The 27,290-nt window shown below is 39.6% G+C and overlaps 1 protein-coding gene across 2 annotated transcripts; it reads right to left on the reverse strand.

The window, feature by feature from the left end:
- Window positions 1–5,663: 5,663 nt before the first annotated feature.
- On the reverse strand, window positions 5,664–26,269 carry ankrd52a (ankyrin repeat domain 52a). Of its 2 annotated transcripts, none has more exons than XM_046869490.1 (29): window positions 26,110–26,269; window positions 23,745–23,828; window positions 22,718–22,796; window positions 22,558–22,628; window positions 22,250–22,450; window positions 21,474–21,561; window positions 21,135–21,277; window positions 20,411–20,623; window positions 20,209–20,287; window positions 20,007–20,121; window positions 19,842–19,924; window positions 18,350–18,467; window positions 18,167–18,235; window positions 17,943–18,083; window positions 17,670–17,720; window positions 17,451–17,562; window positions 15,824–15,895; window positions 15,475–15,676; window positions 14,164–14,251; window positions 13,560–13,677; window positions 12,348–12,567; window positions 12,143–12,230; window positions 11,909–11,995; window positions 10,490–10,635; window positions 10,301–10,383; window positions 10,123–10,205; window positions 9,254–9,345; window positions 8,458–8,704; window positions 5,664–7,432 (listed from the first exon to the last, which is right to left on the reverse strand). In XM_046869490.1, exons 1-29 carry the CDS (start codon window positions 26,134–26,136, stop codon window positions 7,348–7,350), a joined length of 3,285 nt encoding a protein of 1,094 aa, XP_046725446.1. In that variant the 5' UTR covers window positions 26,137–26,269; the 3' UTR covers window positions 5,664–7,347. The 2 variants fall into 2 exon arrangements, with proteins under 2 accessions (XP_046725446.1, XP_046725447.1); XM_046869491.1 differs by having other exon boundaries at window positions 5,664–7,923.
- Between the last annotated feature and the right edge of the window lie 1,021 nt (window positions 26,270–27,290).

The raw sequence follows: 27,290 nt of genomic DNA on the forward strand, positions 1-27,290 counted from the left end.
ACACACACAAAAAAAAAAAGTAATAACGACACGACAGTATTTGCAGATATGCTGATGAGGTATACAAGGTTTGATATGACCCCATACTATATTTCTCACACACACACACACACACACACACACACACACACACTTACAAGTGCACACTACAGCATACACACTGGGTGCTGCCTGACACGATCAGAGCATAGTATTTTTGCGTCTCTTGTAACAGCAATCTTTTTGGAACTAGGAACCCAAAAAAAAAAAAAAGTCTCATAGACTTCAGGTCTTTTGTGAAACCAGGTTCGGGTACGAGACCCGAGCAGAACGCAGCCAGTCCATTCAAAATGGCCTGAAATCTTATACACAGCAAATTCACATTCAGTCTGACTGAAGTAAGGCTCTCTCAGTGCTGAAATCGGGCATTTCAAACACAAGGAGAGGGTGTAAAGGTGCCACAGAAACCGAAATAAAAATATATATATATATAATAATACAATTGTCTCTTTATTATATTGCTTGTTTTAGGACAAGAGTGATGTCATTAGCCGGCTCTACGCTATCATAGATTGGTCCTTGGCCATTAAATATTCGGCTGCTTGATGTGAACAGAAATATTTATGTATATAAGAGACGGAGGCGGCATTCTGAAAGCGATGCGCTCGCTGTGGATCGTTTCGGGAAAAACTTCCCCACTCGAGGAAAGAATCCGACGTAAGACGTAATATCAGGGGTGGACAAATCGGCTGTTAGCTCTAAAGTAGGCTGCTTAATCACACCTCACGCCGCACCACAAACATCAGCTCGCGTGCCGCATGAAGCCATTTGACAACTGATTTTTTTTTATCCAATAGGTGGGGGGGGGGCAAAGAGAACATGTATTTGAGGAATTGGAGCCAATGAAGTCTAAAGAAATTCGCCTCTCCAGACCGTACGCTACAGAGGCTACTAACAATTTTTTGTCGTAATAAACCGAATGATTTGTCCACCACTGAATAGAATTTGGTCTGAACAAGAAGCGACAGGCGATTTGGCAAAAAAAACATCCTTCCCCTTTAAAGATGGAGGCTTCTTGATTTTCAGTCATGGAGGAAAGGGGGGAAAAATAAATAAATAAAAGAGTGCCAACATATCACTGGAGTGATACTGGAGATATCAAATGGGAGTTTTGAATAAGGGGAGAATATTTGTAGAATATTTTTGGATTGTAGGCCCAAATCAGTGCGTAACAACAGCTATAAAAAGCACCAACGACCTGACAATAAACACGATACACAGAAAAGCATATCATGATAGCAAGATTTGTTCCCCCCCAATCATATCGCCCCAGCCCTGGTTTCAGAAATCTTTCAATCTCGGAAAACTGAAAGCTACAGTGAAGTGCAGATTGCTTTTAAAAATCGCACGGAATGTTACGTGTTTTTTTTTTTTTTTTATTCGGGATCTGCTCTGCGAATGTGTCGACTGGGAACAGCCAGTGAAGAGACACTGTGTGTAGTAACAAGGCATATGGACCGAAAGACAAACGTTAGAATTCAATAGCTCTTAGCCCAAGACCCATCGACTCAATCATACTCTAACAGGCCGAATCAGTATTCAAAATCTTAGGCAATTTTTGGTTAGAAAAAAAAAAAACATCAAGAACAAACCCACACAAAGTGGCTGAACAGTCCCGAGTCAAGCTTGTGAGTCACGAATGCTAACTTAGCGGCAAACTGCTTTGGGAAAACAAAGGAATCGGAAGGAAGATTTACGCTAGCGCACCCACGAAAAAAAAAAAAAAAGCTATCTTTTCTGAACGCTAGTAGTATTGACGTGGTCTGATGCCCATCACAGTCTCCAGCAAGTCTTATACATTCCACAAAAAAGTGCATGTTATATATTTAATGAAGGCAAAGCCAGATGGTATTAAAAAAAAAAAAAAAAAAAAAAAAAAAAAAGACCTCACAAAAACATACAAAAACAAAGTGGTTGGTTTACGAGGACACGGTCCTCCAGTCAGAATGCTGTGGTGCATTTCGAATTATTGCACTTCAGTCTAATCCGTTTCTGTGGGGTTGAGGGGGAGTTTTATTCTAAGACGCTATCACGACAGAGAAGACGATTCATGCTTGACGTTCTACGAGACGAGGTTTTACGAGACCCGACTTCAAAATGCACAACCACACGGAAAAACACGGCACACGATTATGTCTAAAAGTTCACTAAGGAATCCACACTTCGGGAAACTGAACACCCCCCCCCACCCCCTACTAAACTCCCCTCCCACCCTTTATAAACACCCCTCCTCCCTTTCCCCATTTTTCATAATTCAATACTAGCTAGCACAGATACATTGTTGAATTTGATATACAAAGATTATTCGCTCCTTCGTGAGGACGCAATGCGACTCGGTATGTCGTCGTTTATTTTATTATTATTTTTTCGCGGCTCCTGATTGTTCACGACACAATACTCACGTAGAAACTCGCCGTTGATCGATGGATTCGTGAAATTTACACCAATTTGATCATTCGTAAGGCTCACTAAAAAAAGGTATCAATGGAAGACCGTACCCTGTGGCATGTACTTAAGAACAAAAGGCACAATCCCACATATTCACCACAAGGTGGAGGAACTTTTTATTCATATAATTATTTTTTATTTTATTTTTAAAAAATTTTTTTGAAGACGGTTTCACAGACTCGTACAGACTCATACGTAATAGCAGCATGCCACATATAGCGCTAATATGGACTAGCTGAGATGCGTGGTCGGTTTTTATAGGTTGGATACGAAATCATAGCTTTTCTGATTGGCTTTTTTTGTCGCTTCTTTTATTGTACAGAAGAAAATAAAAAAAAATTTAAAAAAAAACAAGAAAGATTCCTGCATAGCTTTCGTCACGTATGATCGGATGGAGTTTAAAGGGATCCCCGTATGCCTCGTATAAAGACTAGTCTAGTCAGGCGATGCGTCGTTAAGGGCGTTAAATCGATTCAACGAGCTGCCGATGAAAGAAAGCAGCTCTTTTTTTTTTTTTTTAAACAACATTCATTCGCATATTAATATTAAACAGCACTGAAATTTTCTTTTTTTTTTTTATTCGAATCTCAGGACAAAGTGATGACAGTGTAGTTGATTGGATTTCACCCTTGGTTAAGGGAAAAGGACATCAATTGAAGTTTTCAAAGCACCTACAGACTAAAAATCTTTACTTCTCAAAAAGGCCTCGGAGCGCCAACTTACTAAAGAAAGTTAACGGAATCTTAGTGTACACGCGTGCGACACAAACACTAGCACAGTTTTTATTTATATATAGATCGTTTTTTTTTTTTTGTTTGTTTTATTTTTTCTTAAGTTTTGAGGTAAGATCACAAGCTAAACACAACTCAAATCCTTACAGCATGTTTCAGTGCATGGCCCTCTTCCACGTAACCCGTCCATTCCAGACTACGACGAACAAAATGAATGCTATTTCCTGCATTAAGTAACAAGCAATATATATCTATATCTGTCTTACAACACAAGAAATACATTTTTTAAAAGACTGGTTTCTTTTCGAAGCTTTCTAGAACAAGTGGTTTTTTTTTTTGGTCTTGATGCCATTTGGCTCAAAAACATCTACTTTTCAAAATGAGGTGACAGAGGTGCCAACAATGAGAAAACACCAGCAGACGGCCAGACGAGGGATTGTTGTGGCGAGACGGCATTATTACAAACGTTTTCGTCCGAGCAGCAGAGAGAGAACGTTCATGAATTTCTAAACCCGACCAAAATACACCAGAGCTCCGCCTTTTCGTTTACTCCATTAGCATCAATCATATTCGCTCATGTCCTTTCCCCTTCAGTAAACCGGCTTTTTGGCCATTGTTTTTCCCCTCTGGCTGCTGTCTAATTCTCACATTACACCAAAACTGGTTGGCACCTCTGTTAATACTACATACTATAAGAATGTTAAAGGTTTTGGGTTTTAAAGGGTTAAAGACAGACTGTAATTAGAACAATCTCATTCTTAACGAACCCAAAGCAACAGCTAGTGTAAAGCCTCATTCTCTTGCTTCTGATACTCGAATACCTTTTTATTCATTTTTTTCCAACATGCTGCAGAAACACATAAAAGCTTTAAAAAAAAAAAAAAAAAAAAAAAAAAAAAACATTGCACAGACAGGATGTCTCCTAATTAAAAAAAAATTAATTTCACCTGACAAACACCATTTTGCCAAGCTATTTCGCTTAACCTCTGTGGCATTATGATGCATTTCTCTGCAGATATGTGTGCTTCTCGACACAATCTCGCCATCGGAAAAACGAGACCCGATAGGAGTGTGTGCGTGTAATATATATATATATATATATATATATATATATATATATATATATATATATATATATATATATATAAGTATTATATATAAATTTACTATTTCATTATTATTTTTTTTACGAAATCTTCTCTCAAGTGCTGCAACTGCCCCGTATACCGTTTCCTCTTAAGGCAAATCGTTAGAGATAAATAGGACGAAGCAGGAATCAAATAGGTATTTAAATATTGCCTTAAAACGGATGTGTCTTCAAGTAGTAGGGACGTGAAAAGTCCGTTGAGGTAAATTAGACATTCCATCAGTCGACACCACCTTCGAGAGCATCAACTAGACATTAAAAACACAGACATGAACGGATTATTAATAAGACGCACTTTTGAAGTAGCTACAAGTTCTCATCTTTTCCTGCTAAAGGTTACTAAAAAAAAAAAAAAAAAAAAAAAGAAAAAATTATCATTTCGGAGGGTTATTTGAAGCCTTGAATAATTCCCATGCATGATCGATACGTAAAAAAAAAAAAAAATTTAAAACCTTTCTTTATGTCTACCCTTTTCCCCCCAAAGTTAAGGCATTTTATCTGATATATAGATGAGAATTCAAGCCTTAAAAAAAAGTTCCTATAAATGCCTTTCAAAAGAGCGTATGTACTAAAATAGTGTAAAGTTGCGTGACGTGTTACGACGCAAAGATGAGAATGGGTTTTCCGTTCTAGACTTCCTCCCTGCCTTCGTGTTCTTCAAGCTTGATTTGAGCGTTTTATTATTCTTTTCTTTTTAAATAATCCTCTCGCATAAATATGAATTTGGTTTTCGCTCGCACAACATATATTAATTTAGAATTCATTCACATTACTCTATAAACTCATTCATATTGAAGTGCAGAAAAAAAAACAACAACAATAAATTATGGCACCAGTTTCGGAACAAAAATGGACCATCATGCCTGTTTTTTTGTTGTTGTCGTTGCAGCATATGGTCGTGGCTCCTCTACTGTCTAACAGCTTTAACACAACACAGGCTACACCATATTTAGGTCCAGCTTTCCTTTTCTACAAGCTGCCTGTTTCTTCATCACACTCTCTCACACACACACACACACACACACACACGATGAGTTTTGCAACGTACGGGGCGAAACGATCCAGCTCCGTAAAAGGGTTGCTTAAATGGCACCAAATGAGGAGAGAAAGTACTTTTCTTCAATTTATTATTTAAAAAAAAAAAAAAAAAAAAGTGTGCACTTTGTGTTTTCCTTTCCCTCGTTGTATTTATAATCTATACAAGTGGCAGTGCAAATCTAGTTTAATGCCTAACTAAACCCCTTTTTTGGGGGGCGGGTGTGTGTGTGTGTGTGTGTGTGGTGGGGGGTTGCGGGGTGTTAATTCACTTCCTTTATTCCAGACTAAAGTAAAAAACCTAAATGATACAGCCACATTCTCTACCACACACTCGATGAGGATAGTGCGGGTGTTTGCGCACACACAAACACACACGCACTTTACAGCTGCATGTGAACAGCAAAGGAACAAAGGGGACATTTATTTTATGCTCCACTTGGAAAGGACAGTCAAAGGTGGACAACCACGGGACAAAAAGGTCTCATGCTTGGATATTTGAAAGTTGCTGACAAAGCAAAAAAAAACATTCCTCAGTAATTTTCATGAACCTAATGCACTTAACGGTGGTGCGCACACACGCACTCCATCTCTTTCATATTAATGCACTCTACTTACTGCCATTTCATTTAATCAGTGTTTTGTTTTTAGTGTCCGAAACATGGACCTGCCCGCTGGAGCGTGTTCATCTCGCTGATGTGTCCACCCATGATGTGTCCTTATTACAAACAAATGTGAAGAATCACCCGTCTTATAGGCATTTGTTCGCAAGATACGAGCGCTGAGGTTTTAATTTTAAGGTGAAAACTACTACTAGACCCCACCCCCCCTCCCCCTCCCTCCCACTCATGTATATGATTTATGATTTTATTGCAGAACTGTTAGAACTCGGTCAGTTCTCCTGTATTAGTTCGGCGCACAGCGACAAATCACTTCGCGACTATCTATATCCATTTCATCGAGAATTCATATCGGGAAGAACCGAAAGCTTCGCGCTATAGGTTTAAAACAAACAGTTCTCATGGCTTCAGTGAGACTCGGGTACAAATTCAGGTTCACGGCGCACACAATCTCTTTTTGCGATTCCCTGCGGTCTCAAATACGTTGGAAATTTTTTTGTAATATTTCTAATAATCTGGGAAAAACAAAAGCCCTTTCGACTGATTGTCTCGTGACTAATTGCGCAAATATTGCATGTCTTGAATCGGCGAATAATATTCCGGTCCTAATGTTTTTTTTTCCCGAAAAATGTTGCGACTTTGATGTAAAGAAAAAGAAAAAAAAGAAAAGGAAGCACGTCTGTACACCGAACAATTAATCAACCTTTGGCAATAAGGAAGCATTCAGTACGACAGAAAAAAAACAAACAAAAAACAAGGGACGACGGGCCGAACGTTTTTGAAGTACCGCTACCGCCCGATTGCGAAAGCTACGGATTCGCCGCGACTTTGGTCAGAACAGTTCCTAACGACCCAAATGAACCCGACGGCGGGAAAACCTTGATAAAAAGCTGCTGATCCGTGGTTGGAGCTTGTGAAGAGCAGAAGTTAAAGCCGTAACACCATGACGGAAAAAAGCTGCTGGACTAAAAACAGCTCAATGGAGAGAACCAAAAGAAACAAGAAAGCAAAATATGAATTTCCAAGCGACCCTTCGGCAAACAAAATAAAGACTCATGTTTCATATGGCTAAAAGTTAATAGTCTGTTGAGGAAGCACCACATAAGCTGTGAACGGTGACTGAATGGACGTGGAAACGAAAAAAGAAAAGAAAAAGAAAACCTGTTGAAAAGGCACTGCAAAAGCAGCTCAACGCAAAGACATTTAGATATGGTCCGCTGGGAAAGCACTACATGGAGACACCCCCCCGGCCCAAAAATGTTTCTTTCCCCAGACAAAAAGGTGGTCCCCTAGGAGCGAGGATCAGTTTGTGAAAAAGGCCCTATTTTCACTCCAGTGCTTGTGCTTTCGTTTTTTCCCCACGTTCATGGTCACACAGGATGACTGATGGTACCTTGGTGCTTCTCTTCAATCTGGAATAACAAATTCGCATTGTGTAAACCTATTGCAATGTCCCAAGTTTATTCCTTCCCCACCCCAAAAAAAAAAAACTAAACAGAAAAACAATGCCTACAGTAAACATGCACCATTTGTGACCTTTTTCGAACCCAGAGGTCATTGGTCATTTGGCTTAAGGTTGTATGGTTTTCCCTTGTCTCAAAGAAATAAAAATTTTCTGCTTCGTTTTTTTTTTTTTTTTGTGCTGAATTTTTGATTGCACCTGACATACAAATGCACAAGCTTAAAAAGCAAGAATCAAGTATGGGATGGAAATCTAGTTGGACTGCTAAACACACACACAGTCTATCTCTCTCTCACACACACACACACAAACTATTTGAGACCATCTAATACAAGGCCGACACCTTCATGCTAGTTTACAGTAACCCGTTTAAACTGTTCCTCGGGGCAGGACGGAAATTCTTCTGCAAGGTCACGGCTTCAGCATAAGAGATCCACCCGCCTGCCCACACACACACACACACACACACACACACACACACACAGTGACCAAAACAATAAGCAGCTGCATAATACTAACCTTAACCGAGTAAACCGGGCTGAAATGAACGAGAGATTTAAAAAAAAAAACCAAACAAAAAAAAACGACTAGCTAGCTCTCATGGAAACGCGAGCACGCGAGATGGCTTGGAATATTATAGACTTTTCAAAAAGACTGATTCAATAAATAAAAGTCGTTCGCTTCCTGGTCATCCTCTAACGGTAGGATAGAAAAGCAGTGATGATTGTTTGGGTGGGGGGGAGGGTTGGGTTGGGGGTATGCAGGAGGGTTGTGTGGCTGTAATTGCATATCGTTTTTGACTAGGTGTCCAGAACGAGAAAAAGAGAGAAAGACAGAGAGAGGGAGAGAAAGAGAAGACCAAACCTAAGAATCCATACACACAGAAAAGTTATTGTGTGTGTGTGTGTGTGTGTGTGTGTGTGTGTGTGTGTGTGTGTGTGTGTCATAAGGGCTCTAGGATGCAGGTCAGCTCACTCGGTCAGACAGCCGTCCAATCCGAAGGTGGCGCCGTGCCGGTCTTTGCCGTAGGTGTGGCGAAGGCCTCCATTGGGCAAAGGGGGGCAGGCGGCTGTGATGCCACAATGCTTGAGCAGGTTCAGCCTGGGGGATGAGGGAGAGGAAGAGGAGCCGCTTGAGGAGGAAGGCTTCATGGTCGAGAGGATGAGAGCGAGGCAGTCGGCCACGGCTTTGTTGGGAGCGCATGCCAGGGCTGGGGTATGACCTGAAATACACACACACACACACACACACACACACACACACACACACACACACACACAAAGATGTCTAAGATATGACAGCATCCAGGTTCTTCAAATCTAAAATGTGAGAAAAAAAACCACTTTCACACAGGGTCATGTGGTTTTGGATTTTGTTTTCCCTCAATAATAAAATCCTTCATTTAAAAACTGCATGTTGTGTTCACTTGTGTTCTCTTTTACTAATATTTGATCTGAAACATGAAAGTGTGACAACCATGCAAAAAAAGAAAAAAAAAAAAAAAGGAATCCAGGAAGGTGCCAACACTTTCACACCACTGTATATGCGCATTTCTGTAGAAGTATAATATTTTATTTTTGGGGCGACACAATCCACAATGCAATCTGATTGGTTTAATTGTCCTATTAATATTAAAATAATGACAATTTTAATGATATATAATTTAACGATGGAATCTTTGTTATTGATGTAATTGAGGTAGATATGAATAATGTGCACTGGGATTCCCTTTCGTGCTTCTCTAGAGATGTGTGAACACTAGATGGCGTACCCTCCTCATCGACTGCCAGCACTGTGGCTCCACGATTCAGCAGAGCCTGAACCACGGTGGCCAGGCCGTTCCTGGCAGCGATGTGAAGAGGCCTGGAGGACAGAAACGAACATGAATTAAACATTGAACCATAAATGCCACCAAACATCTGAATAAAAAAAAAAAAGAAGCACGCCTTCATCTTTTACTCTGCATTCACACCCGTGATCGATAAAACGCCATCATTTCCTGTACAAAATGTGCATCGGATACAAACAAGGTTGGCATTTGGATATATTTAATTAAATAATGAAATTAAATATATAATTATTAGTAGATGCTACTATACTTATTATTTAGAAAGTGACCAATAATTTGTGACCAATATTTGATATGACGATGAATTTCTCCTCCTTAAACTGTTTCTCGAGCGCATTCTCTCAGCACCGCTGCTGCTACGTGAATATGACAGGTCACAACACTACGGAGACCGAGGCGTGTCCTGAGAGTCACATAGAATACAGATTAACATGGCAGAGGTAGAGCTGTTTTTTAATTTCATGATTTGCTGTGAACTAACTACCATATTGACTTCTATACCCTCATATTTGTTTCCATTGCATCGTAATGGGGTGAATCGCATCACATCGACTCGTTAGCTGATCATATGTAGCTTTAACATATCACTGGATTTGCATTGAGATGCGATTCTCAGTTATGAAAATGCACAACCCTACAAAATGACATCGTAGACAGCAGCTCCAGCGATTTTTAGAGACTCTAGAAGCACCACAATCACATTCAATAGTAACTGAAGTCATTCCATGGCCACAGGAGAGACACATCGCTGCTAGGTTATGTAACAAGCAGTTACAAAAAAAAAACCTCACATTTGAAGCATGCTGTTGGTTGCATTGATGAGAATCGGGTTGTGGATCTCTTTCAGGATCAGCATGGCACACATCTCGTGAGCCTGTAAAGTACAGACACAGAGTAAAAAAAATAAAATAATAATAAAATATAAGAAAAGGATGAAACTAGAAGCACAGTGGTGAGGAAGGACAGTACCTTGCTACAGGCCAGGTGCAGGGCAGTGTTTTTGTTCACATCCAGAAGAGACAGATCCGCTTTGGCTCGGTGCAGCAGCAAGGCTGGATACAACAATCACTGCATTGTTATCATGACTGCTTCAGTACTAAAACCCAAGAAAACCAAATCCAGCAGTTTCACAAAACTGTGCTCTCGAGCAGCTCTTACCAACAGCGCCGCTCTTGCCCTTGTCGGCAGCCACCATGAGCGCAGAGCGCCCCGAGTGGTCCACGGCGTTGATGTCGGCCCCCAATCGCAGAATCAGCAGAAGCCCGGAGACGTCCTCGGCTACGGAGGCAGCATGGAGCGGAGTCCTGAACACAACACACAGTAAGCCACAAAAGTTAACTTATCCGCTTTCAAACGTGATTTACTGCAGCGTTACTACGTTCAAATGCTTGTTTTCAATGTTTGTATATTTAATTTATGCATATCTTATTTATTATACAAAACAATTATATTCTTAATGCACAAATGTAATAAAATCTCTATTTTTTTATACAAATGTTGATTTGCACAATTTACACCTTCCATTCTTAAATGCTTTTTTTTTTAAAAAGAAACAAACCCATCATGAGTGCATTTGTTCGAAGGAGAAATCCCACATGTACTCCTCGACAAGCAGCATGTTAAAATGTTAAAATTAAAGACAGCAATTTAAAGTTTAAAATTAAACTAGCTGGCTTTTGCATTTTTTTTTAAATAAACAAAACCACTTCTAAAAATATATATTTTTTTAGATTTGATCCAATTAATCAATAAAAACCAATCACCTGATTAATCGATTATCAAAACGATCGTTAGTTACAGCCCTAATTTCTACTATACAACAAGTGGAACATTAGTATATATACAGGATAGTATTGACCAGACGTTTCCAGCCGTATGTGAATCTTCTACAAACTGTTACCATAAAGCTGGAGGCACACAATTATAGGAGTGTTTGAATGCATGAAATATTTCCTTCACTGTTCCAGCATGACGATGCCCTGTAGACAAAGCCAGCTCCATAAAGATATACTTTACAAGTGGAAGATCTTGAGTGACCTGCTCTAGAGCTGGGATGAATGTGAACGCTGACTGCACCCCAGGGCTGCTCACCTCACCTACATCACGACCTGAATTTACTTTCACCCTTGTAGCTGAATGAGCACAAACCTCCGCATGTATACTCCAAAAACAAGTGGAGCATCTTCCCAGAAGAGTGGAGGTTATTATACTAGCAAATAAAGAATGTAATGGGATGTTCAAAAAGTATATAGAATTTTATGGTCAGGTGTCCACAAACTTTTATACATAAAATGATTGGAAAATAAAAACTTTGTAATCCCAAAAAAAAAAAAAAAAAAAAAAACACAAATCTACAATTAAAATTAAACTTGAAATTTTAAAAATTTAAACAGTGTTTGTAATTTGTATGTAGAATAAAATATCCATCTTACTTAGAAATTCTTTAAAAAAAAAAAAGAAAAATAACCACACATACAAGCCACGGAGATATGAGAGTCTGGTCTTTAAAAAAAAGTTACAAATACACCCATTGACTAATAATTATGTAAAATGTTTTGGCAGGGTGCATATACAGACCTTCCTTTTGAATCTCTGGAATGGACCAGTGACATGCCAAAACTGGAGTTCAAGACAATTTCTGCAGAACCACTATGGCCATTAATTCTGGCATAGGGGAAAAAACAAAAAACACACACATGAAAGAAGACGACGACAGGCATGAAAACCAATCCTTTATCATCTGATAACACAGCACACATTGAGAATAAAAGAAAGAAACTGTATGTAAAATGACAAAAGTGGTGGACTTACAGAGCACAGTGCAGTGGGGTGAAGGGGTTTCCCTCCTTGATACTACATGGTTTCATTTCAAGTAAAACTTCCAAACAGTCTTCATGACCTGCTGACACAATGACAAACAAACGTTTTGTTTACGACTTTCTTCCATTCCAAACACGGTCAATCTGACCCCCTTTGAGAATGTTTAAAATGAAGGAGGTGGGGTTTCCAGCCTCACCGTGATATGCTGCCCAGTGTGTGGGGGTGAAGCCGTGGCAGTCAGTGATCGGATGGTGCAGGTTAGTGTGGTCAGCAGCAGACAACATTTGGGACAGGATCTCAGCGTGGCCGCAGGAAGCAGCCAGGTGGAGTGCAGTGCAGCCCTGAATGTCTTTAGTCAGGACTGTGGCATTGTGGGACAGCAATGCCGTCACACAGTCCTCCCAGCCGAGCAGTGCCTACAAGGAGGAAAGCGGGCTAGTTACAAAAACTGTAGGAAAGACTGAAGGCTCGTTCGTACTGCGCTGGACGTACGACACTTGGTGTAAGCTTGCAATAGCTGTGCCAGCGTAAACATCACTCTACATACACTCAGTTAAATACATTGTAAAAGTCGACCAATAGATGATTTTCCCGATATCGAAAGCTTGGTTGGAACGTACTCGCCGATAAGCAATTAAATCAAGCGTTCGTTTTTAAAATGGACACTGGATAGAAAACAAACTGAAATAGTAATGAAATCACTAATGAAATTGGCAATTAAAAAGTTTTAATCCTGGATTTTAAAAAAAGTAAATCCTGGATTTAGTAGTTTTGATCAGAACATGAGGTTGATGGATTTAAGTGAAAAAAATTTTAGCCAATATATTTTTACAGCAGTTTAACTTAATGTATGTTAAACGCCAGAACAACAAATGTGGTGCTGATTCTGCAGAGAGAATCGCTGATGTAGCAGTTTCTAAAATAATTTTTCCAAAACATCTGTCAAAGTAAGTTTATACACCGAGAATCATTCTAATAGCTAAAAAAGAAATCATCTGGTGGCTGAAAAAAGGCAGAACACAGGATAATGGTAAAAAAAAAAAAAAAAAAAAAGCACTGAATCATGAAAATGTGCTAAAGGAAATAAATATGGATATTAATTAATAAAGATAATTATATATTGAATAAATTCTAAATAATAAATATAATATAGCGCTCGTCATGCAGCACGCAATCTTGCATGTGAAGAGGGAAAATAAAGAAAGTAAGAAAAAAAGAAAAAAAAAAAGGCACATGGAATCACTGATTCGCCTCTAGAGACCGCTCTTGTAGTGACACCGGGAGCTGGGGGAAAAAATACCTTGCATTTTAGGTGTATACTGCCACCTAGTGCTCAGATCAATCCGTCTGGGGAAAAATGAGTACACGCATGCACCTAGAAATGCTCTGAGGGAAGCGCAAGACTGACCGCTCTGTGCAGTGCCATTCTTCCTTTCCTGTCTCTCGCATCGGGACACGCCCCTCGGTCTAGCAGCAACAGGACACAGTCAGTGTGACCTCCCAGAACAGCCAGCATCAGAGGAGTTCTGCAGAGGACAACAGGAAACGTGTTATATTAAAAAAAAAAAAACATTTTAAATATAATGTTTTACTCATATCAGATCTGAATTGGATAATAAAAGTTGGGTTTTAAACTAAAAGTTCCCTTAGTTATTAATAGAGGTCGAGGCAATCCATAATGATTGCTGGAACGATCAGCAAAAAATTCAAACCGATAGGTTTTTCCGGTTCGCTGTAATTACGAGAGCGGCCTCTAGAGGTGATTTGGTGAAACCGCATGCTGTTTGTTTTTTTTTTTTACATATGAGACTTTGTATAATAAAATGTATATAATAATTGCCTATAACTTAGTTATATAATTATATTTATAATTATAAAAGTAAACGTTTTGCTTTCAATAGAAAAGAAAATTTAAAAGGTTATTGTGATAATGATAAATCTTTTTTGCACGGTAATTGTCCAGTTTAGCATCATTGTGGTCTGACGCAGAGGGTGAGAAGAGGTTCACTCACTGTCCCTTGGTGTCCGGGACATTTGGAAGGTCGGCGTCCTCCTCGCTGCACAAAAGCATCTGCAGACAGTCTGTGTGGCCGCTGGCAGCTGATGCACACAAACACATACGTTAACTTTGCAAGTAGAAATGAGTCAAAACTGTATACAGGACTTTCGCTACTCGCTACTCCGCACAGCAAACACGATTTGTACTGTGCATACAGGAAATGACTGTCACCTTCTGCCATCGCCAAGGTTTTTACGACATTCTAGCGATATGGGTTTCTTTATGGTTTATGTATTCCGGATAATTCCGCATATTGAGGGAGCAAACGAATAAATAAAGCATGGAAGGACGGAATTCACTTATGGGGAGAAAAAAAAAAAAAGATAAATAAATAAATGAAACACAAAAGATTAATGAAGCATGCTGAAATACCAAGAACAGTCCGGTAAAACATATCTTTAGAAAATTTAATATTGTTAACAGCTTGCATTTATTTTTTTTTTATTACCACAGTTCATTATTGACATTTGAATAGTACATTTTTTAAACAATTTGAAATAAAATTCCTCCTTGGTTAAATAATATACAAAATATTTTACAAAAATAAAATAAAATTCATGCATTACACTATTATATTGATTCAATTAAGTAATTACTTAAATGTAATTGATTAATTGAATTTTTCCATTGATTTCATTTTATTTCATTAATGTTTTTTACATTTGTTAGACCCCATTTGGGTAATATGGATGTGTATGTAAGTGTGTGTGTGTTTTACACTTAATATTTAATTGTCTAAAACTATGATCTACTTAACGGTTATTAACTTATTTAACAAATGTCTTCATTCTTTCTATCCTTCATTCATTCACTCCCTCGATATGTGGAATTGTCAGGATTTCCTCCTGGACATAAAACGCTAAAGAATCTATAGCGCTAACGTTAGCCACTTCCTGCTTAGCAGCTAACACTTCTTTATGGATTCGTTTAAAACAGAAGGAAGTACCGAAAGCGCTGTATTAATACGTGTAGTTACATCCCTGATGTAAACAATTTCATTTTTCCATTTATTGAATCTATTAATTTGTGCCTATTTAATCGTTTACTCAATTTAATCAATATAAAAAAGTGGATTTATTCTAATTAATTTAGATATATTTGTTTGGCATTTTATTTAAAATTGTAAAAAAATACAATACAATTATGTTGATAAACGGCAAGCACTTTTAAGTTTTGCATTTCTTCCCAAACGAACCCAAGCGTGACTTAAAAACCGAGGTTACAGAACGCACATTTAATTAACACCAGAACATGTTGAGTTTACCTGCGACATGAAGAGGACACCACTTATTGCAGTGCTGAGTGAGCAGACAGGATGCCGACTGGTTGAGCAGCAGCTCCACGCAGCGAGTGTGTCCTTTCTGAGTGGCCACGTAGAGAACCGAGCGTCCCGCCGAGTCGCATACGTCCACACACGTGCCCGAATCGAGCAGCACACTCACACACTCCCAGTGTCCTTCCTCTGCCTGCCAGAGCCACGAAGAGACACGGATTAAACCTCTAATCATTTTAATATTACTGCATTTATAGGAAATAAGTGCTGATGAGAACATTTCAGAAATGTTTGAAAGAAGAAAAAAAAAAAAAAAAAAAAAAAAAAAAAAAAAACATACTGCTAAGTGTAAGGGACTGACTGGTCCAGTGCTTTCTGCATCTCCTGATATATTATAGGACATCACCAAAAGCTGAAAAAAAACAAACATAAAGTGAAATAAATCAATTAATATAAACACGCATACAGTACTGTGCAAAACTTTCAGGAAAGTGAACGCTTTTCAAACGTGTTAACAGAAGCGAAACCTAAATCAAATCAATATTTTTCGCTTTTACACCTGCACAAAGCCAGAGTCAGGTGTGTACCAGTACCACATGATGGCGATTTATTTTGGTTGATATGTTTGGCCAATGTCTCCCCCACAACCTCATCTTAATTAATAACAATACAGAAAATTGTTTAATTGAAAAATAAACATTTATTGAACAACACAAGCCTCTCCAATCAGTGCACTAGTTACCAGGTTTTGGTCCCCGTGTCTACCTGTAGCCTGTTATCCTCATTCTCTCTCCAAAAGCAGCATCGTTTTACATATTTACAGTTCTAGCTCTTTCGATTTCCTTGTTTGAATGCCGAATACAGACTGCTGCCACCTGCTGGTATGAGAGAGTTATGTTCTCTCACACAAGTGCAGAACAATAAAAAAAAAAAAAAAAAAAGGGCAGAAATTGGCCTGATTAAACAGCGGGCAGATCGATCATCCGACCTCTAATTTAAACACGGTTATTAATTGAAACAAACAGCTGTTTAGGAGGCTTCACACTGGTGAGGAACAGCCAAACTCTAAAGCTAAAGCCATGTGCACACTGTGCGGGTTTGGTCACGATTTGGTCTTCTGAAACAAATTTAAGAAAATCCTAAAACAATCCTATAATCCGAGGCTAAGATCTGTAGTCTTTGATCGTTGTTTTTTTCACCGACACCTGATTAATGGCCGCCGCAATCATTTTTTTTCAGAAGATTTCAGACTCTTTTTTTCAGTGTGGCGTCTCCTACAACTTGAAACCACCTCAGGGACAAAACGTTCTTGCTGCTAGCTACCGTGAGAGAGAGAATGCGGGTCTGAACGTGTCACGGATTGACGTAAAACTTAGCATGCGTCGTCTTCGTACAGTCTGACATTATATATATATATATATATATATATATATATATATATATATATATATATATATATATATATATATATATATATATAAAATATTATTATATATATTAAATAATAATCACAATGTGAGCCCGGCATTAAGGTGAGGTTGTAGAAGAGAGTTTGGAACAACGTACCCGCGGAGTTCCTTCAAGAACTGTGTACTGCAAAACAGCAAGAAGAGTTAATGCTGTTTTGCAGGTAAAAGTTGGTCACACCAAATATTGATTTGATTCCGTTTTCTTTTCTGTTCATTTAGTTTCCAGTTCATTAAACTGATTAAAACAGATTATTTTTAATAATCTTTTAAAAAAAAGATTCGACCCTCTCATATAAATGCACTGGCTAAATATCAATAGAAAATACATGCGATAAAAAAATAAACCTTAGTATATAATAATCTTAAGGGATTTAATAAACTGTGACACTTAATTTTTCTCCTTAGGCACTTATTCATAGTGCATGTGTTATAAAAAATATAATTTTATTTAAAAAATATAATGCATCGAGAACCTCCTGGAAAGGTGTGTGTTCTCACCAGCTCAAGGCTCTGCTTGTTGCCATGGGCAGCTGCGTAGTGCACAGCGCTGTATCCTTTAGAGTTGCACAGGCATGGGTCCGCTCCGTTATCCAGCAAATACTCCACACACCTAAACACCAACACATGGAGAGACACGGTTTCATGCAGCACGGTGTAAAACGTGACTTAATCGTTAAATCTGCATAGGTTATTAATGGATTGACGGGACAGACGTACATAAATGACTCCTTCTCTCCATCTTCTGGACTCTGCTGGCCTCGATCCACCCTGAGAGCGTAAAAGAGACGGAATCCGAGAAAGTGAATAAATAAAATATATAAAAATGGATAAAAAGATATTGACAAAAAAAAAACCAGCAAAAAAGGGGGTAGTGGGTGTAGAGAGAGCGATAAAAGACAGCAAGCTCAAAAAAGAAAATATGAGACCATTCAAGATACAGAAAGAACATTTGCAGCGTTCATAGGATCAATAAATGTGTGTGTGTGTTACCTGCAGAAAGCTGTGGATGCAGCTGAGTAGTGTAAAGGTGTGCAGCCGGTTTGGTCAGGCTCATTAACCTCGGCTCCTGCTCCCACTAAAATCACCACACACTGATACCTCTTGTTAGCAGCCGCATAGTGCAAAGGGGTCCTACACAGAACACACACGTATTAAATGCCCGCACACAGCCTGTTCACAACTACAGTATCGGATCATTGTAAATTAGCGCCTACCTCCCAAATGTGTCCTTCTTATTCATGTCAGCGCCACTGCTCAACAGCAGGTTCAGACATTCAGTGTTTCTGCATTACAGGGGAAAAATGCAAAGAAATGAATGACTGCAGAACAAGAGAACTCGGTGAGGAAACGAGCGCATGCTCGGTGTGCTGTACGGGTGCACGGAGCCGCGCGCTCACCCTCCAGAGGCAGCAGCGTGTAAGCAGGTTCTCCCGTACTCGTCCGGAGTGTTGATGTCGAAGCCGGCAGAGAGCACGTGCTCTTTGCTCATCGACAGCACAATGCTGTACAGCTGACCTGTTTAGAAACACACACACACACACACACACACACACACACACACACACACACACACACACACACACACACACACACACACAGACATGCATTGTTTATTTGGTTCGGGTAAAGTGGCATGTTGGTTTGTATTTTTTTTTAAGTATGACTTTAACCCTATTTGTTTCAATTCAAACAAAGGATGCTGTGGGAGAAAAGAAAAACTTTTCACCTGGTCATAAGTACGGTATGTGATTTTTGAACGTTGCATTCGACATTTAGTGTCAATTTGCTCTTATAATTCCCTCCACTCTTCTGGGAAGATGTTCCACTAGATTTTGGAGTGTGCTTATGGATATTTCTGTTCATCAGCCACAAGGGGATTACAAGAGGCTGGTATTTATTTAGGTGAAGAGGCCTGGGGTGCAGTCAGCATTCCAATTCATCCGAAAGGTGTTCAATAGGGATGAGATCAGAATTCTGGCGCACATTTTTTCTGATTAATCGTTACCGATAATCGATTTTGCCGTGTAGCGCCCGTTGCTGGAGCAGCTGAGAAAATCTGCCATCATTACAATAGCGGCCTCTAGAGGCGACTAACTGACATGACGCACTGTTTGTTTTTATATGCGAGACTAGAAGAGAAAACGCTGTGCTATATTAAATGTATTATTTATAAAATTTGCTTCGTTAATATATTCATAATTATTTCATTTAGCAAATATGCATAAAATTTTATGAATGTCATGTTTGTTTCTTAATCAGTATTAATTTAAAAAATCGGATGATTAAATAGGTTTTCTGCGAGTACCATCGGTCGACCTCTAATAAATATATGGATATTACATTGAATTGTGTAGAACATACAGGTTGGTGATGAACTGCATGATGATTACTGGCAGTTCACCAGGGTGATTGTAGCTGGAAAAAAAGCTGGCCCCGATCATGCTGGTTCTAGTGCGCATGTTCCTGTATCTCCGATTGGATGGAAGGAGGTTTAACAAATTGTGACTGAGATGTGAGGAGTCCTGATGATAATGTGTGCTCTGCACAGACATCTAATAGGGTAAAGATGCGCAATGGAAAATAGTAGGGTGAAAAAGATGCATTGAGCGGATTTGACCACTCTTTGCAGGGACTTCCTTTGACACACTGTGGAGCTGCAATACCACACTGTGATGGGTCATCTCCACAATCTCCCGTTTACATTGAAAAATCCCTATCAAATCTACAAATGGGCAATCACGTGTTGATGAACATGTAGATGGTTATAGGCAGAAATATGTAAGTCAGCTGTGAGCTAATTGTTGGATCATGCAGCGTGATAAAAAATTGATCACTGAGAAAAGCGACGTAGGTCATTAAATATGCGCAGCATGTACGAATAAGTCCTACCTGAGGAGAGCAGCTTGCGACAACAGTCAGAGAACCCGTAAAGCACGGCTAAGTGCAGTGGGAACATCCCATTAATCCCTTGCCTGCAAGAAAGAAGTCATTTTTTCATACTTTAAAAACACATTTAGCTTTAGGGGGTAATTAAAAAAAAAAAACCACACACACCTGGCTGTATCAGCGCCGTTTGTCATTAAGGTGCTGATGAGCAGCTCATGGCCATACATAGCAGCAACATGAAGAGGAGTATTGCCATATCTGTCCACACAGTCTATCTCCCCACCTGAGAGACAGTGTGAGAGGAAGAATGTGAATTAGTGCAAGAGAAAGTCTAAACATTATATATAAAAACAGACAAACACTTCTTTACCATTCTGAATGAGGATCTGGGAGCGAGTGAAGCGTCCGTGGATGGCTGCCATATGGAGAGGGCTTTTTCCTTCTTTGCTCTTAAAGTAAATACAAAATATATTTAGAAAGAATTTAAAACATGTACGTTCATGCACGAGTTTCATGGCAATGCATCTATGGCTCTTTAAAAATGAAAAAAAAATGCTGTGACTGCAGCAGACCTGCATGTTGACGTCAGCCCCATTGTTGACCAGCAGCTCTAGACAGAGGGCGCCATTCGTGGACACGGCAGCCAGGTGCAGGGGGCTGAAGCCTCGCTGGTTGGGCTGGTTAACGTTGGCGCCACGGTTAACCAGCTCATTAGCGACTGCTTCCTGCCCCATATAACAGGCTACATGTAGAGCAGTGTTTCCAAAAGCGTTGGGTTCGTCGATCTGGGTGGAGAAACACACACACACACACACACACACACACACACACACACACACACACACACACACACACACGGAGTGTCACTCTTTAAAAAAAAAAAAAAAGACTGCAAAACATTATCAGAGAGGGGTGGGTGTGGTATATATTGCTTTAACTCAGGGTCATTGCTTTCAGTTGCAAGTGTCAAGAGTTCCTGTACATCTAACGCAATTTCATTAAACATTATCGCAATTATTACACCATAAACAAACAATCGTTGTGCTACAAGCATTCAAAGCCCTAAAAGTCGAGATCGGATGTCACAAGAACCTAAAAACGTACAAACTACTTTATACTTTCCATTAGTAACCATGACTATTATGGGGTGTCCAAAACAAAAACACCCTCACTCACTATAAGTCATGCTCACTCAATAAAATGTTTTGCTTTGGGTTTTATTAATGAGCAGCGAAGCCTCATGTGTTTAGAAGAACAATAAAGGCGTGTTTATCTTTTACAGCATTGTTCGCTGACCTCTGCTCCGTTGCGCAACAAGTACTTGACCACGTCGACGTGTCCGCTGGCGGCGGCGGCGTGCAGAGGAGTATATCCTCGCTTGTCCTTGGAGCTCTTATCCGAACCTTGACACACCAGCAACTTCACCACCTCCAGATGACCTGGAGCACGAACACACACATCACCAAAAGTGACTAACAAAAATGTACAGTAATACATACTGCATGGATGTTTATGGACCACTGAGCCTCACCAGTCAGGCTGCTGCAGTACTACAGCATGACTCATATAAACTCCAGGACAGGTCACATAAACCAAATGATTACAGAAAGATAAATCTATGGAGAAATGACTCACCGAGGTAAGCCGCCCAGTGGATGGGCTGCCTCTCCTTCTTATCGCTGGCACTCAGATTGGCCCCTCTGTTCAGCAGCAACTTAACCATCTATAAAGTAAAAATAAAGACACTTTTGTTTTGTTTTTACATCAAAAGTAAGAAGACTAACAGAATGGAAAAATGCAAAAAAAAAGCAGAGCACCATCATTTATCATCATCATTTTATTACCCATGTATGTCTGTAAAGCTGCTTTGAGTGTGTATTTCACTCACAAATCTGTGTCTGGACACATGAGCATAAATCTCTGCACTACAATTTTACCTCAGAGTGAACATGGCCACTGCCTCGTTACATTTGGCCTGCACATACTATACTAAGTGCATTGGTAGGGAGGGTGGATTTATTTTTACTGCAGGATTTGCATCATACTAGTTGTGCAATACTTTACTCTGTTATACTGGCATTGGTACATCTATATACATACACACACATTGACCAGGAATATCACTATGACATAACATTAACAGAACAACAGATGAGCACTATTAATTCTCACTACATATAAGAAATACCAGAATGACAGCAGCAGAATTCTTTATATCCTATTTCAGTACTCAGAGCATTAAGCTTTCCTCTCTAGTGCGCATTATGCGGATTGGGACGCAGCCACGAATTCCCAGTGAATGTGTGTTGACTTGGCAGCGGTGCGAGAGCCGCAATAACGACCTGGCCGAAGAAATTAGGACGTGCACTTTGAATCTATGGAAGTGACGTCTACAGGAGCAGGTGTCTGACCTCGTGGCAGCCACTCTGGGCTGCGTGGTGAAGGGCGGATCTGCCGGTGCGATCGGCCATGTTCACGCTGCTGAGGTGGGACAACAGAGCTTCGGTACAGCGCATGGCTCGATTGGCTGAAGCGATGTGCAGCGCCGTCTGCCAGAACTTATCCCTCGCCGTCACGTCGGCCCCTTTTCGCAACAGCAGCCCCACTGCTCTCTGGAGGAGAAAAAAACAAAAACAAAACAAGACCGAGAGCTATGTTCAGATCCCAGTCCAGCACGGCGTTTAGAATTTTTACTTTTTTTTTTATTTTGGCGACTCACTTCGTTCCTGGAAGCTGCTGCTCGGTGTAACGGAGTCAGCCACATGTGGTCTTTTGCATTAACATTCGCACCTAAAAGAGAAAACCAGCATGACGGTGAAGGAGTAAATGGATCAGCAGACAGGTTAAGAAGTGCAAAGAAATGCAGAGTGAATAATCACCTGCCGTGATGAGGAGCTCCATGATGTGGACGTCTCCCAACCAAGCGGCCGCGTGCAAAGGCGTGCGTCGTTCCTGGTCCTTAAACAAGGCGAGAGAAATTCTAAAATTACTTTACTGTGAAGATTCTTCTCAGCTTGTCTCGCATTACTGACTCGACCTGCACCTGAGGCCGGCTCTGAACACAGGAGCACTCGAACACATAAACCCATTAGAGGCACAAGATATGCACAGACGGGGTCTAATGGCGAGGGAAATCAAGCGCCAGTTTGAATGTTCCTTTATTTCAAACTGCATGACTTGGGGTGCACCAAACGTATGTGGACACCTGACCATTACACTGCTTTATGCTTTTTACCTCATATTTCAAATATTTCAAGCCAATATATATATTTTCTAAATATAGCAGAAAGTCTTCCCAGAAAAGTTCAAGTTATTTCAAACCTAATCTACTAAATGTTTGTCGACTTTTGGTCCGATATTTTATTCCATTGAGAAATTAAGCAGCACTAAAGAGTGATATTAACATGATTAAACATTTTTGGATCCTTGTTTCCTTTTGTGTATCTGTGTGTGTGTGTGTGTGTGTGTGTGTATATAATTCATACATATAAATATAATATACTGTATATACACACACACCCCAAATTAGGCATAACATTATGACCACCTGTCTAATATTGTGTCGGTCCCCCTTTTGCTGCCAAACAGTCCTGACCATCAACAGCATTAACTTCAGCATTTTAAATCGGACGGGTCAGCCTTCACTCCCCACGTGCATCAGTGAGCCTCAGCTGCCTAATATATCCCACCCACTAACAAGTGCCACGAGGAAGAGTTAATCAGTGTTATTTACTTCACCGGTTATAATGTCAATGTTATTCCTGCTCAGTGTATTTATATATAAAAACATAAATAAATAAAAGAAACTGTGGTTGTGTGCAATGTATAAGAATTTTTGTCTATCAGTCATATCACATTTCACATCCAGTGTTTTTTGAAAATGAAGCACATGAAGTGAAAACCTACCAGTGCATTGACTTCATCTTTCTTGTGCAAATATAACTGAACTTCATCTGCGTTCCGGTTAAATACGGCCTGGACCAGAGGTGGCTGAGGGTCACAAAGAAGAAAATGGTGAGAAATAAGAAGACTGACATTATGCAGAACACACAAAAAATGCAACACATACAGAGTTTTGTTTCCGAAAGCAGTGCTTGCTAGAGCGATTCATTCCTTTTATTCCACATCAGTCACTCAATACTTTACAACAGTCAATAAAACAATAATAAAACCATAATTTTTATACATTTATAGATACTGTAAAACACTGTTGAACCTAAGTGAAAGTGTTTTCCAGTTATCACTTATGTGGCAGCTGTTATAGCTATAAAAATCAGATCCCCTCGCTCATCACGCGTTACATGGAAACAAGTCCCGAGACAGTCCCCCTGTTCTAAATACACTCCTGCATCCAAACAAACAAATGAACAAATTGTAGCTGCGCTCTGACACTGGAGACTCCTTACACACACACACACACACACACACACACACACGGTATAGCATAGCACTAGTTAGTAGTGTGACAGCATGATGAGATCAATCTAAAGCGTGATATCTCCCCTGTTTTATTTGGCATAAATAATGTGATTTCCTCTGGGTTCGGTTTCCTTCACCTCTCAAAAACCTGCCAGTAGGTGGACCCTAAATTGCCCCTAATTGTGGGTACATGGGGCAACATGGTGCGATTAACCAAAAACACATGGGAAATGGTGGCCACAAATACAGAGGCAGGACTCATACGCTGATGACTTTTTTTATTTAAAAGTACAGGACGCTGTAGATATTTAGAAATCAGGGTAGCTGATGGCCAAATCTTTTGGGTGATTTTTTTTTAGCGTCATATTTAACCAATGAAATATATAAAGCTAGATTAAGAAGAATAAAAAGTTAAAGCCAGGAACACACCTAGCAGACTGTCACCAGTCAGGCAATTTTTGAGCGTCGGCTGACTTTAGTTTTTGACGCTGTAAGCGGTTTTTGGCCGATTCGGCACGATGAATCAGCGGCAGCGAGAGAGAGAACTGCCATTGGCTATTCAGCTTAACAAATGAGCACCCGAGGGGGGAAAACACAGGACTGACGAAAGCAAACAGTGACAAAGTAAAGAGGGTTGTCATTCATGCTCTTGTCTTTGCAGGTTAATCGGCCGGCCGGCGAAGAGGCAATTTTTTTTTTTGCATTTTTATAACCTCTATTCATGGGTTTTACGACAGTTTGGCAGTCGGCTTTCATCCAGAATGGCTTACAATTATGTTTATCTACTGAGAGGAGTTAAGATTTAAGGCTATTGTTTAAAGGCCCAAAAGCAGCAGTTTGGTGATGCTGGGATTTAAACTCATGACTATTCGAACATCTTACCCACTTTGCAACCACGTTGGGGTGTGATGACCTCAGTGCGTTCATGAAAGTAGTTTTTGGGTGGTATGACATCACTAAGACGAAATAAACCGATGAATACCTTGAGAAATATTACGTCCTTTCTAAAATTTTCCCCGTTTCAGCCACAGGACCACACTGATCAAACATTTCATCCAGTGGTTAGTTGTATCCCCATATCACACCCAGCCTGGGGATGCTGTCATAGGCACTTATTTCAACTGCATCCCTAACCTGAGCACATCTCCAAAAACCTGATGAAAGGACGCTTAGGTTAAGTCTTAGACTTTATCCTCCGTGCAATCCATACAAGTCCCTGGCGATGTGCGGTTCCTATAGAAACGATAACGTGCTCCAACCCAGCGCAGTGATACAAACCTGTGATTTGAAGCCGGGACTACTTTCAGCGATGGTGTTATAGAATGGGGTTCAGTGAGGCCAATTCAGAAATCAGATATATACACACATTTTTTTATATATTATATAAATAAATAAACACGCCCATAGACATGACAGTCCTTTAATTATGGTCCATAATTTCAAATAAATCCTGCTTGCAACTGTTTTACTATTATAACAAATATTTTAAATGTATTATTTGTGCCTTACATTTTTATTTATTATTTTCCTGTCTAAAAATGTCAAAGCGAAAAGAAAAAAAATGGCCAATTTGTCGGGCCGGGGTTAGCAAAGCTGGCTAACATCCGCACTCAATAAGATATTTGATTAGTAATTGTGTAAATACTCAAATATTCTACCGCCATCTCATTTTATGTGAAATTGCATTCTAATAAAAGAAATAATCCCGACTCATGGAGGTCTACATCAAACCACGGGCATCGCAAGAGCAGCGTAAACAATCGTAGCTGTTAGCCTGTTAGCTCGCAGGTCGGAAACTATGCTAAGCTAACTGAAGCGTAGCAGATGATTAGCGCGTTTTCCGACCTCTTACCTGGTCAGAAATGTTTAACACCACCATCTCCCAGTGCCAGTGAGGGACGAAACTCCCTCATTAGGATAGACGACACTGTTGCAGAGCCACAACACGGACGGTCTGAGAGCGAATGAAAACGCAGAATCCGAAAAAACACACAGCGACACCGGAGGGAGAAAAAAAAAACTCGTAATGGCTACCGGAGCTCTTCTTCGTCTAGTTTTTCCTTTATGCAGCGATGCGCCGCCCTACCGTGGCGCGTTAGTGTGACGGCGCCATCTAGTGATCCGGAGGGTTGGAACATTCCTATTCATACACTAGTGCTACGATAGATAGATAGATAGATAGATAGATAGATGATAGATAGATAGATAGATAGATAGATAGATAGATAGATAGATAGATAGATAGATAGATAGATAGATAGATAGATAGATAGATAGATAGATAGATGAAACTATGAAGGCAGAAATTTGGACTAACATGACAGTGCCTCTGTGAACAAACTGAGCTCCATGAAGATATGCTATGTTAAGCTTGGAGTAGACGAATGTCTTGCACAGACACTTCAACATTAGTGAACATCTTTGGGATGAACTGGAACACTGACTGCACAGGACTTCACTAATGATCAGCCACATTGTTAGCGCATATGAGTGGCATGGTCTGGGGCGCACAAACTTTTGGCTAAAACAAAAAAATAACGTATTTTCAAAAGAAATCGTCAATATTCTCATGGAATTATGTATCGATAGATAATTTCATGGTTGATAGTGATTGTGATTCAACAATATTCTTTTCTAGAACAAAAAAATAAAAAGTTCATAGTATATATATATATATATATATATATATATATATATATATATATATATATATATATATATATAAAACGTGACATTCAAAAGAACAATCATTATTTTTTTATATCATTTTCAACATGTCAATACATATATACAATTAAATATTTTACAGCCCGTTAAAATATGTTTTATAGACTTTAAAATAGTTTAGATAGCAGATCAGGGTTTTTTTTCCTTTCCAATAATAAAACACTGACAGGTGTGCAATATTACAGCTTTTCTCGGTTGTTTTGGAGCGTTTCTCAAATCATCCTTAATATTTGCAAACCAGTAAGTGTTTTTCTGAAAACAATTTGTACAAACAGCACAATACATTGGATTTTTCGCAAAATCCTG

The sequence above is a fragment of the Silurus meridionalis genome, chromosome 16, assembly GCF_014805685.1.
Source record: "Silurus meridionalis isolate SWU-2019-XX chromosome 16, ASM1480568v1, whole genome shotgun sequence".
Classification (NCBI taxonomy): domain Eukaryota; kingdom Metazoa; phylum Chordata; class Actinopteri; order Siluriformes; family Siluridae; genus Silurus; species Silurus meridionalis.